Source organism: Paramisgurnus dabryanus, chromosome 2 (assembly GCF_030506205.2).
Source record: "Paramisgurnus dabryanus chromosome 2, PD_genome_1.1, whole genome shotgun sequence".
Lineage (NCBI taxonomy): Eukaryota > Metazoa > Chordata > Actinopteri > Cypriniformes > Cobitidae > Paramisgurnus > Paramisgurnus dabryanus.
The window spans coordinates 47,408,671-47,420,373 of NC_133338.1; the positions used below are offsets into that span (position 1 = coordinate 47,408,671).

General features: G+C 35.1%; 1 protein-coding gene across 2 annotated transcripts; it reads left to right on the forward strand.

The window, feature by feature from the left end:
- Positions 1–1,084: 1,084 nt before the first annotated feature.
- Positions 1,085–10,998, forward strand: myoz2a (myozenin 2a). Of its 2 annotated transcripts, XM_065288903.1 has the most exons (6): positions 1,085–1,242; positions 2,652–2,738; positions 5,815–5,981; positions 6,463–6,577; positions 9,675–9,858; positions 10,686–10,998. In XM_065288903.1, exons 2-6 carry the CDS (start codon positions 2,657–2,659, stop codon positions 10,933–10,935), a joined length of 798 nt encoding a protein of 265 aa, XP_065144975.1. In that variant the 5' UTR covers positions 1,085–1,242; positions 2,652–2,656; the 3' UTR covers positions 10,936–10,998. The 2 variants fall into 2 exon arrangements, with proteins under 2 accessions (XP_065144975.1, XP_065144976.1); XM_065288904.1 differs by lacking the exon at positions 2,652–2,738 and having other exon boundaries at positions 1,089–1,242.
- The last annotated feature ends 705 nt before the right edge of the window (positions 10,999–11,703 follow it).

Sequence of the window (11,703 nt, forward strand, 5' to 3'; positions counted from 1 at the left end):
AGATTGCATTGGTTTGTTAAGCTTTCTGTAAGTCCATAACATAAGATCTTGTGATTAACTTCTATTAAAGTAACATGTAAAAAAAATCTCTGTGCATGTAGTATTTTTTAAATAATATAAAATTTGTGGCTTTGCGGAGAAAAATATTTTGGAAAGCTTGCAGGAAATCAGGCCAGAGAGAGAGAAAGAGAGAGAGAGAGAGAGAGAGAGAGAGAGAGAGAGAGACCTATCAACCCTACAGCCTATCACAAGTTTCTCTCTTGTTTTATAACAGTTGACGGTTTGGCTCAACTACAGAACTTGTACTTCTGAGCTGACTGAGCTTTCCGGCAGCTGACTTTACAGGGAAACCATGTTCAAAATAGGCTTCTGCAGTTAATCTCCCATTTGGGAAATGCACTTTAGCAAATTAGAGCTAGTGTCTGCCATTTCAGTTGTATTGCAACAATAAATATGTATAAACATTATAAACCAAAGATATAAACAGTGACTGTGTCTGGACACTTAAGCCAAATATGTATCCGTGCATTACACAACAAAATTTCTAAGAAAATGTAACTAAGACCTAAGACTGAGGGGGCAGTATACGGTAAAGTTGCATGCATTTATAAAACAATATGCATTTATTTTGCCAATAATTGTATACTCACATTTGATTTAACCTATAGTTTAAATCATAAAATAGTGTATAAATACATAGTATACTGTAAAGTATTTCACAATAGATGTATGGAATATGATATGTGATGTATGTATGCTAGCCTATAGGGGTCTAGGTCAGATCCCCATTTAAGAAATTACGTTGGTTTTCCCCCACCCCCCTACACCCACTTTTAGAAATTTCTAGGATTCAGATCTCCAGACCTTCATTGCACCTTCTGTAGAATGCAGGGGCCACTTGTTGCCCAAAAAAATCCTTGCTGAAGTATGACACCCCAATGAATGAACTGTATAAAATACAAACAGAGTGAAGTCATATCCAGAACAGCTACTTTCTCTGTTACACTTAAAAGTGTTAACGTATGTGTTTGTGTGATTTCAGCTCTATTTATAACTGTATGCTAGTCAAAACGGAAAGACTAACAGCTGGCCCTCCCTCTAACACCACTATTTCTTCTGAACCCCCACACCCACCCCGCTTGCCCAGAGACCCTCTGTCCTGGTTAGGGAGAGAACCAGCACAGGTAGCATTATCCAGACTGACGCTTAGAGAGGATACTGACACAACCTGACACATTGCAGGTAAGGACACCCTGCTGCAAAAGTGCAGGTTGCGTGTGTAGTTGTATGACATATCATAACATACAATGTTTCAATGTAAAAGTATATGATTTATAAATAGTGATACTAATTCTGTGCAATAGCTCAATTGTATTAGCCTTCACTAATGTTGGTCATGCTGGTCAACGTGTTTTACATAAAACTGGTTTAGTATACCGTACACTGTCAAAAATAAAGACACAACAGCTGTCACTGGGAGAGTAGCCTTTTAAAAGGTCCTAATATGTACCATTAATGTACCAATATGTTTCTTTGAAATACCAATATGTACCTTTGAAGTACTAATATGCACTCTTTGGGTACAAAGGTGTACTTTTTTTAAGGGTACTGTCCCATTGATAGTTTTTGTACCTTTATTTGTATAGTTATTTAATTCGCTATTTTGTGGTTTTGGCACTTGAAATTTAGGGTATTTAAAGAAAGAAGTGCATTAGCATATAGATTTTTTTATATGAATATATATATAAGCATATCATATATTATATTATATATATATATATATATATATATATATATATATATATATATATATATATATATATATATATATATATATATATATATATAAAGTAAAAAAAAACGATATCCTATTTACTTACATTAAAGTACCGTGGATTTGAACATTTAATCATGGTAAACTATATTTTTTTACATGTATTAGCATTATTGTATTCATTGAGTATCATGCAAATACAAAGGGACATCTACAAAATATGATTTAATACCATATAACAATGATTATTTTTTGTATATGTTTTCGGCTCATTATGTTTTTACAGCAATAACATTATTGAAGCATAACATTAGACATTTTAGGCATTAGTTAACATGTCAAACAACAGTACAGTAATTTGATCCTGTCTGTGAAAACCCAGCTAAATCATTTTTTTGTGATTTTCTGTTTTCTACATAAGATTATCCTACATAATGTAAAAAAATTGTGAAAATATAACCTTGACATCTTAAATATTGACTAAGCAAGGTCTTGTCAAACATTTGATCAAACTTTGATAAGACATTAGTCTGGATTTCATAGCAGGGTCACGTGAACACAAACATCCACTTTGCCCATTCCTGCTGTAATGTGACATCACACCCTTTGGCTGTGGTGTCTTGTCCAGTTGGGTATAAATCAGTCATATTGATTCAAAGGACCCTGCAGAATAGCACGAGCAGTGGACGTCACGTTTAATAGCTGGAGGTTATTTAAAGGCATGTGCTTGTGTCAGCCTTTCAGCAGGTGTAATAAATGTCACTCTGTGTATGTAAATGTGTTTGTGTAATTGTTTTGTTAAATCTGTGCCTTTTCATATGTGAACAGGTGTAACATTGTAAGGACCACAATGTCCTAACTTTAATGTTTTCCACAGAGAGCATGTCTCAGTATTCTCTGATGTCAACGCAGGAGCGGAAAAAGCAGGCGGCTGCTATTTGTAGAGAGATCCATGCCACTAATGGTACAAGACATGATTCATTACTATCCTTTAATAATGGGGGACAGAAAATAAGAGAAAATAATGAGTTAATCTTACTTATTGTTAAGCACTATTACAGATGGGCATTGTCTTACTTTGCAAAAGTGATATAAATCCTCACATACTTAAAATGTATAATTGTAACTATAAATATATAATACATTTTAAAACTATAATGTGTACAGTAACTTATTACTACCGAAACCAACTAATCCTTTTGTAGTTGCCTGTTTGAAATTCTATTTCGAGCAGCAGAAAACTTATTGGTTGGTGTCGTTTCTTGCAGCTGTAATAATATACCGGCAGGATAAATTTTCATCCTTTGATACGCCTGTCGTTCTGGGTGACCGGCATAAGGCCTTCAATAAAACTTAGTTTGTGTGTCCGCTGAGAATGGCTGACCACTGCAGTATATTCACTGCTCTTGCTATTCACCCTTCAAAAAAGGTCTCTGAAATGTTCTTTCTCAGGCTTTGTGGTTAAATAAACAACCTTGAAAATCCACAAAACCTTTCAGTTGCATAAGAAGATTTTTGTAGTAGCAAAAGTTTATTCAAAAGAAAGAAATCTTTTTTGAGGAATATAAAAAGCTTATTCTGTGGCATCACTGCAAAGAATCCTTTGTAGCAGGGTTACCCAAACTTGCGCTCTGTCCGAAACCGCTCCCTATCCACTGTATAGTGCACTATATCGAGTGTCGGCCATTTTGTAGTAGTGTCCGATCCCTGAGCGAACAACTTTATTCCCTACATTCATGCACTACTTTTTACCCACAATGCACTCTGATTTTGAGGGTGTACACTCGCTCACTGATATTTTCCATGATACAACGGGAGACGAACACGTTACTGGAATCAGCTTAAGGATACTGACAGTAAACACCAAAAATTTAAGTTTATACACAATTTTTTTAATTCTTGTTGTCAGTTATGTTCTATTTTTTTTTTTGGAAATAAATGGATAAAAAATTGCAATCTTTTATTTAAAATATAATACACATTTTTATAATAAATAAACAGCAGTAAATAAATATGACAAGCAGTTGTTTTGGTCTCTTTTTATTATCAACTAATACAATAAACATGATAAATGTGACAAAAAGAAAGAAAGTACACTGTAAAAAAATTCCGTAGAAATGACAATGTAATTGCAGCTGGGTTGCCGGTAATTTACCGTAAATTTTAAAATTATTTTAAATATTAACAAGTCTTTATCTTTACAGAATAAAACTATACAATAACAGCCTCATGCAAAGCTTTCTGGGAACCAAAAATCATCATAAACCTTTTTCTGTTTTTTGCTTCAGATTTTGTTTCCCATAATGTTTTGCTTGAAATGTTTCCATTAACACAGGGTTTGTTTGTAGAAAATAACGGTAGAAACAGGGATTTTCAAACAGCAGACCGGGCCGGATTTGCACCGGATCTGCACCGGAACTGCTGACACAGAGGAGAGACCAAAACAAAGCCAGTCATGAATAATAAGTCTAAACCAAGGATTTTAATCTTTTAACAGCCCTAGAAATAACTATTAGTGCTAGTTGCTAGGTGTTTTTGTCTTGAGCCAGTAGTTGCCAGTCACCACACTACAGACTTTTATCTTACCGCCACCATTTCTTAAAGGAAAACACCAGTGTTTTTCAATATTTTACTACGTTCTTACCTCAACTTAGACAAATTGATACATACCTTTATTCAATGCGTGCACTTAATCTTTGTTCAGCGCGTCATGAATGTGTTAGCATTTAGCGTAGCCCCATTTATTGCTTAGGATCCAAACAGGGATGAATTTAGAATCCACCAAACACTTCCATGTTTTTACTATTTAAAGATATACATGAGTATATACATCCAATATAGTTCTCATTTTTATCTGCTTAATAAATTGCCACGTTTTATTTTGTGCCACCATACTTACTCATGTAACAGTCGCACCTTATACAAAACTATATTATCAGGGGTGTATAAAGACCTTTCATAAAGAACCGTTATGTTTTTATTACCTTAGAATGAGACGTTTTTATCTACATACACCGAGGGTCCCCTTACGTGGAAGACGCCATTTTGTGCTGTCATGTTTCTACATGTTTCTTGCTCTAACGGGCAAACTTTTTTATTAAGTTGTCTCCAACAATGACATGGTTGTCCTGTGTCGGCTATCGTAGCATCTCTATGCGTTTCAAAAGCAAGGGGTGAACTGTGAACTGAGCTGTTGGTTGCAATTTGCAACCTCACCACTAGATGCCGCTAAAATTTACACACTGCACCTTTAAATAGGGAAAACATGGAAGTGTTTGGTGCCTTTAATCCCTGTTTGGATCCTAAGGAATGAATGGGGCTAGGCTAAATGCTTACACATTCACAATGCGCTGTATCAAGATTAAGTGCATGCATTGAAAAAAGATAGGTATGTATTAATTTGTCTAAGCTGAGTACATAGTAAAATATTGAAAAACTGTTGTGTTTTCCTTTAAGAAAAAGTAAAGCAAAAATATCAGACATATTTGGTAACTAAGACATAATACTGTTGTTGCACTGGTCATAATACGCATAGATATGACAATTCATTTTGATAGAGCTCATTCTTTTCATGTTTTCACAGTTTATTTCTGGAAAATCTTCAGAATTTAAATGAATGTAAACATCCCAGCAAGCAATTTGGGCTAAAACCAGGCTAAATTTGGGCTGTCAGTGAAAATCTAATAGACGTCTACCATAGCCCAAGAATAGACGATATGTATAAGTTTAAAACAAATGAAAGCAAACACCTTGAACACCTGTTGACTTTGCCTACATGTTGGAATATCATACATCTTCAAGTAATTTTGGCCAAAATGGCATGTAACCAAATTCAAGGCTATTTAGGGTAGAAGTGGGTTACTCATAGCCGGTCTATATTGGGTCTATAGTTAGCCGTCATTTCAACGTCTTGGTTTTTGCTTGCTGGGATGGTACATTCTTTTTTTTAAGTATAGCTGCCACTGTTAAAGTTTGCAATTAAATATTGGTCTTTTTTCACATGTACACCAAACAATTGACAGTTGTACCGTGTTCCACAGAACCAGAGATGGATCTGGGGAAGAAAGTTAGTGTACCAAAGGAGATCATGTTGGAGGAACTTTCCTTAGCCTCAAACAGGGGGTCGCGTCTCTTCAAGATGCGGCAGAAACGCTCTGAGAAATTCACGTTTGAAAGCATTCAGAATGAAGCCAACTTACAACACAGTGTAAGTTGAAGTAAATTATTACTTCATAAAAATTTTTTTACTTAAAAATACACATAAGTTCTGTGTGTGTGTAATTACTATAGCCCTGTTTACACCTGGATTCAGATTCCTTTCTAGCATCAGATCACAAGTGGATACACAATACAGGAGTAAATTTGGAGCATGCATATACAGTTAATTTATTTAAAACAGAACTCAAAAAATAATTCTTAAACATCACATTGAATTAAATTTTTTCACAATTCAATTTCTATAAACAAACAACACTAAGATATAGTATGTAGTCAAGAAATCAGAGACTCGTTTGAAATCTGATCACCAATTGGTGGTCATAAGAGACTGAAGTTGTAAAATTCAAACAGTCTAACCTGACCAAGTGCTATAAAATCACCCGTGTAGAATCCTAACACTTGGTGTAAACAGGGCCTATGATTTATTAATGTACAAATCCACTTTTTCATTTCATGCATTGCTTTCCTAGAATAATGCCGTTTATCCAGGACCTGGCGAAATGACAGACATTTTAAATAATGCCAATGATCTTGGGAACAACCAGGCACCGCAAACAACTAACCCAGCTCCCAATATTGCCCCAGGTTAGTCCACTTCAGTTTCTTAAGATGCAAAGACATGTAACACATACTAACAGAATTAGATCTGTGTTAGCCAACATGTTAAAGATAATTATTAATGAAGATATTTTGAAAATGTTAAAAACCAAAAGAGATCTGGGGCACCACTGACAGTATTATTTTTTCCTGCTATGGAAGTCATTGGTGCCCCAGATCTGCCTGGATACAAACATTCTTTAAAATATCTTCCTTCATATTTAACAAAAACAAAGTTTCTTAACTGTATAAGTAATCTTAAATCCCTTTAAGCTCTGTGGAGTGTAACACTTTAGCAATGTAAATTATTTTCAAACTAAAACATATCAATACCCAACACACATGATGATAACAATGTAGGTACTGTAATGCACTGTAATTTGCTTTGGATAAAAGCATCTGTGAAATGCATAAATGTAAAATGTATTGTTAATTGTTAGGTATTTTTAGCTAATGCATTTAACAAATACATTCTAATTGTGTTCCCGTTTTACACTACACCTATTGCATATCTGTTAGTTTCTCTGTATACCATGACTGTGTTTTCCCCACAGGAAGCTTGTTAAGTATTTCCTGTGTCTTTTTAAATAGTGGCACAGTACAGCAACTGTCCATGATAGCATCTTAAACATATCCTATCCTCCTAACTCCCATGACCTGATCTGGCCTTTGAGCTTAGCCACGCGTCTGGATTGGAATATGAGCACACATATACAGTATGCCATGCTATTTTAGTGGCTTCGAGGGAGGCTTTATTTGGAAGGTATATAGACTAGATATGGTATGAAGATGAGATGTTACACAATTTAACACAAAACAAATCCTCTTTTGCCGTTAAAAAAATTACTGTCACGATTTCCTAAAGACAAATTTGCGGCACACCTTACAGCATGTGCATTTGTAGGAGTTTCTTTTTCAGACGCAACATTTTTGGGAGGAGAACATTTAAATGAATCATGCAACATCATGATATACTAAAGTTTGCATTAGAAAAAGCTTTTATCATCTTATACATAAGGTGCGTCATAAAAAGACTGTGGGATGCCTCAGCAGTCAGTGAATTTACATTGTCTCTAATGAAAGGACATTGAGAGTTTAAAAGCTGATTGGTCTTCCTTAACATCTGCAGCCACTGTGCAGTTTCTTTCAGCCATCTCAGACATCTCAATGGGCTGCCCTGTAAAAACATTTCCCCTGCTGTTAATGATTCTCTCTGGCCCATCAGGCGGGTCTGACCCTCAGGCTTAAAACTTTGAAGGAGACTGTGTACTGTACAGTATGAGTGCGATACGTGACAGAACACCCGCATTACGTAACTCTTGTTTTGGACTTGTCGGCCCTCACAGTGAGAAGCGTTTGAGGGAGAGTCATTTTGAAGGGTCCCCTGCCGCTCTTCACTATGTTTCAATGCTTTGTCAAGTTTTTGTAAAAATCATTGTTTAAAATAGACAGATAAAATAAACTAATATAAGTTAAATGCTGATATGTTGGTAGTGGTATAGAGCTCCAAAACTAAAATCATAGCATCATTTAATCATAGCAGTAAATGTTGAATTTAATGTAAATCCAGACAGTGTAGAATTACTAAAGGCATTTCTACTCTACTTTTCAAGGCCAAGGACCCCTTAAAGGTGGGGTGCATGATCTCTGATAGCCAATGTTGATAATTGAAATCACCTAAACAAACACGCTCCTACCCCAATAGAATCTGGACCTTCTTTTGATAGACCCCCCCACACATACACAACCCAGGCATGGATGTCGGTTAGTAGACACGCCCCTTACTGCTGATTGGCTACAAGTGTGTTTTTGTACGCGGACTGACTCTCTTTTCCAAAGTGTTTTTTTTTTTTTTAAAACATGCACTCCGCCTTTAATGGATACAGAGGAGGAGCAGGGACCCCAGTACATGGATCAAATTAAAACTGTATTATTATTATTATTATATTTATAACACATACATTGTTATGTGTGGTTATGTCTGTCACAAAGATATTAAAATAATAATTTTTGGAATACTACATTTAGCATACTACAATTAATGCTTTTCATTCTTATTTTAGTTTTCATTTTTATTATAGCCTATTAATACATTTAAGTTTGATGCCAAATTTAACCCGCCCCCACACACAAATATTTTTGAAACTATGTTGGAACAATATCGGAATGCTGTAACAATGTAGGAATATTGGAATATTATTGGGATACCGAAACAATATTGCAATGCTGGAATATTGGAACAATGATGGCACATTGGAACAATATCAGATTGTTGAAATATTGAAACAATTTTTGGAAGATCCCCGGAAATACCACCCTTTAAAGACCCAAGATTTAGTATGACTGCATAGACATAGATTTAGACCAGGCACATCCTTGTCTTTTAAGGATCATCAGGATTGGCAATGTGTCTCCTTGACCTTTTTCATTCTGTTTTAAAGGTGCATTGTGTAACTTTAAGAAAGATTTCTAGCCAGAAATGCAATATAATATATACAACTATATTATCGGTGGTGTTTAAAAGCCTTACACAATGAACTGTATTGTTTTTATTATGTGAGCCGGTTTTATCTAGATACACTTCCTTACATGGAAGTCGCCCTTATGTTTCTACAGTAGCTCTAAAAGGACAAACTGTTCAACAGTGCGCGTTTTGTCCCTATGTTGTCTTGTTTGTCCTGTGGCAGGTATATGCGTTTTGAAATTGAGGGGTGAGCTGTTGGTTGCAATTCGCAATCTCACCCTTAGATGCCGCTAAATTGTATTCACACAATTTTTGTGTTAATTTACTATGATTTGCTTTTTCTGATCTGCTCATGTTGTAACATTTACTTTTATGCATTTGGCAGACAATTTTATTCTAAGCGACTTGCAGTGCATTCAAGATATGCATTTTTATCAGTTTATGTGTTTCCTGGATTGAAACCCATTTCCTTGGCTCACCTTTTAATCGAACACCTGTTCTTTTTTGTTGTCTTGTATTTGGTTCTAACACTTATTTAATCTGCATCTGATCAGTCTAAAGTCCAAATGGCAGTCAGTGGACCATGATGGATTCATAGGCTTTCCTTTATTTCCCCACAAGGTTATGTTGGTCCCTTGAAGGATGTTCCAACAGAGAAGTTCAACCGCACAGCTATGCCCAGAATCTATCAGTCCCCCTGGGAACAGGCCCTTATTAAAACCCCCTCTCTGGCTGATACACTGATCACCAACATGCCTGAACCCGAACCCAAACATGAGATACCTCAATTTAAGAGCTTCAACAGGTTTGTATGACTGCTTTAAACTTCCAAGGCATGTCACTAACTACAGTATACATGTTTTGTTTTAGTTATATACATGTTGTTTATATATTTTCATGTACTTCAACATGTACATTATTTAAGTGAAGCATTAGATAAACCAATTACTGTAAATTGACCTTTTTTGCAATCTTTTTAAATTTATATTTATGTATTTGGCCTTTTTCCAAAGTGACTTACAGTATATTGCTTTCAGTCGGTATTTGTGTTCTCTGGGAATCTAACCCTTGTTCTTGCTACTAATGCAAGATCACCATTTGAGCTACACACTAAAAAAATAATATGCTGGATTTACTAAAAATAATTAAAATATAGTGCATTATTTTTGCTTCCACTTTTTTAAGTAAGTTTTACATGGAATTTTAAGCCATTTAAGCAATTGCATTTTTTTAAGTAAGTTTTTTTACATGAAATTTAAAGCAATTTAAGCAAAAAGTGGATGCAAAAATTATGCTCTATAATTTTAAGTAAATCCAGCATATTATTTTTAGTCCACATATTTGCTAAAATAATTTAAGTAGTTTCAACCAAAAATTATTACTTTTATTTCCTTCTTACAAATTTTACATGATAAAATTTAGTTGAATTTACTAAATAGCGTGTTCATTTAGAATTACTCACGTTTTTGTGTTATTTTTACTAAAATCTGGATTAAATTTTTTAATAGAATTTACGCATTTTATTTAGTTAAATTTACTAAGCCACAAAATAATTTTTTATCAAAAACATTTGATCTCTTCATTTTCTTAGTGCTGAACACTTAACATGAACTGTCAATCTTTCAATTCAAGGGTGGCTATTCCATTCGGTGGCTTTGGCATGGCACCCAGAGTCCCCGTAAAATCTCCTGAAGTGGATCTGGGTCTTCCCAGTCCCTTAACCAAAAAACCTGTAGCTGACCCCGTGATCAAACGGCCTACCTTCAACCGAACAGCCTCAGGCTGGGCTAATGAGAGCGAGCCCCTGATACTTCCCAGTGTGCACCTGGAGCCCGTATCATCCATGTCTTGCACATTTGTCCCAGAGTCCGATGACCTCTGAGCATCAGGCCTATCATTGTTTTTGTGAGCTGCATTGTCAGTGGAATAAAGGTTGCACTTTCTCTGTATGTGTACTGTCACTTTTGAATAGTTGAATCAGTCAGATTTATGATATTTCTTTAATGTATTGTAAAAACAAAGTAAATAGTTTACTGATTCCAGAAGAGAATTTCCCCCAAAAAAATTCCCCAAAAGTTAGCATGTTTTTACCCAGCCCCTAAGGTGACATTGGAGTAAAAAAATCTAAAGTTTAGTTTCATGTGCTCACGTGAAACTTTCATGCGCTCACGCGAAACATTCATGTGCATGATTTTTTTATGTTTAGTATCTTAACTTAACTTTAAAAAAAAAAATCTGCACATGAGGGTTTCGCGTGAGCACATGAAACTTTATTTAATATTTGCTCCATGTCGCCTTAGGGGCTCCGTATTTTTTGTAACAAATACTTTAACAAATTATACAAATTATTTTTTTATACAGATCGAATGTGCCCCAAAATTGGCTTGCAAAAATATATCAATGTTGAGATGTACTGTACATACAGTAGACCTGTACATGTATATGGTGACGTAAACACATTTATTTAAACTATTTAATAAAGAAAGTTTTAAAACATAAAATGTTTGTGGTACACTCTAAAAAACAAACGGTGCTATATAGCACCAAAACAGTTGCTTTGGATCGTAACGATAGAAGAACCATTTTTAGTGCCATATAGCACCGGTGAAGAACCAGTGAAGCACCAGTGAAGCACCAGTGAAGCACCTGT

What these genes read in the sequence shown, in the direction of transcription:
- myoz2a (XM_065288903.1), top strand. Translation starts at nt 2,657, where the DNA reads ATGTCTCAGTATTCTCTGATGTCAACGCAGGAGCGGAAAAAGCAGGCG. An exon ending in AGCTCCCAATATTGCCCCAG is followed by an intron (nt 6,578 to 9,674) that starts GTTAGTCCACTT and finishes TTTCCCCACAAG; the next exon opens with GTTATGTTGGTCCCTTGAAG. An exon ending in CAATTTAAGAGCTTCAACAG is followed by an intron (nt 9,859 to 10,685) that starts GTTTGTATGACT and finishes TTTCAATTCAAG; the next exon opens with GGTGGCTATTCCATTCGGTG.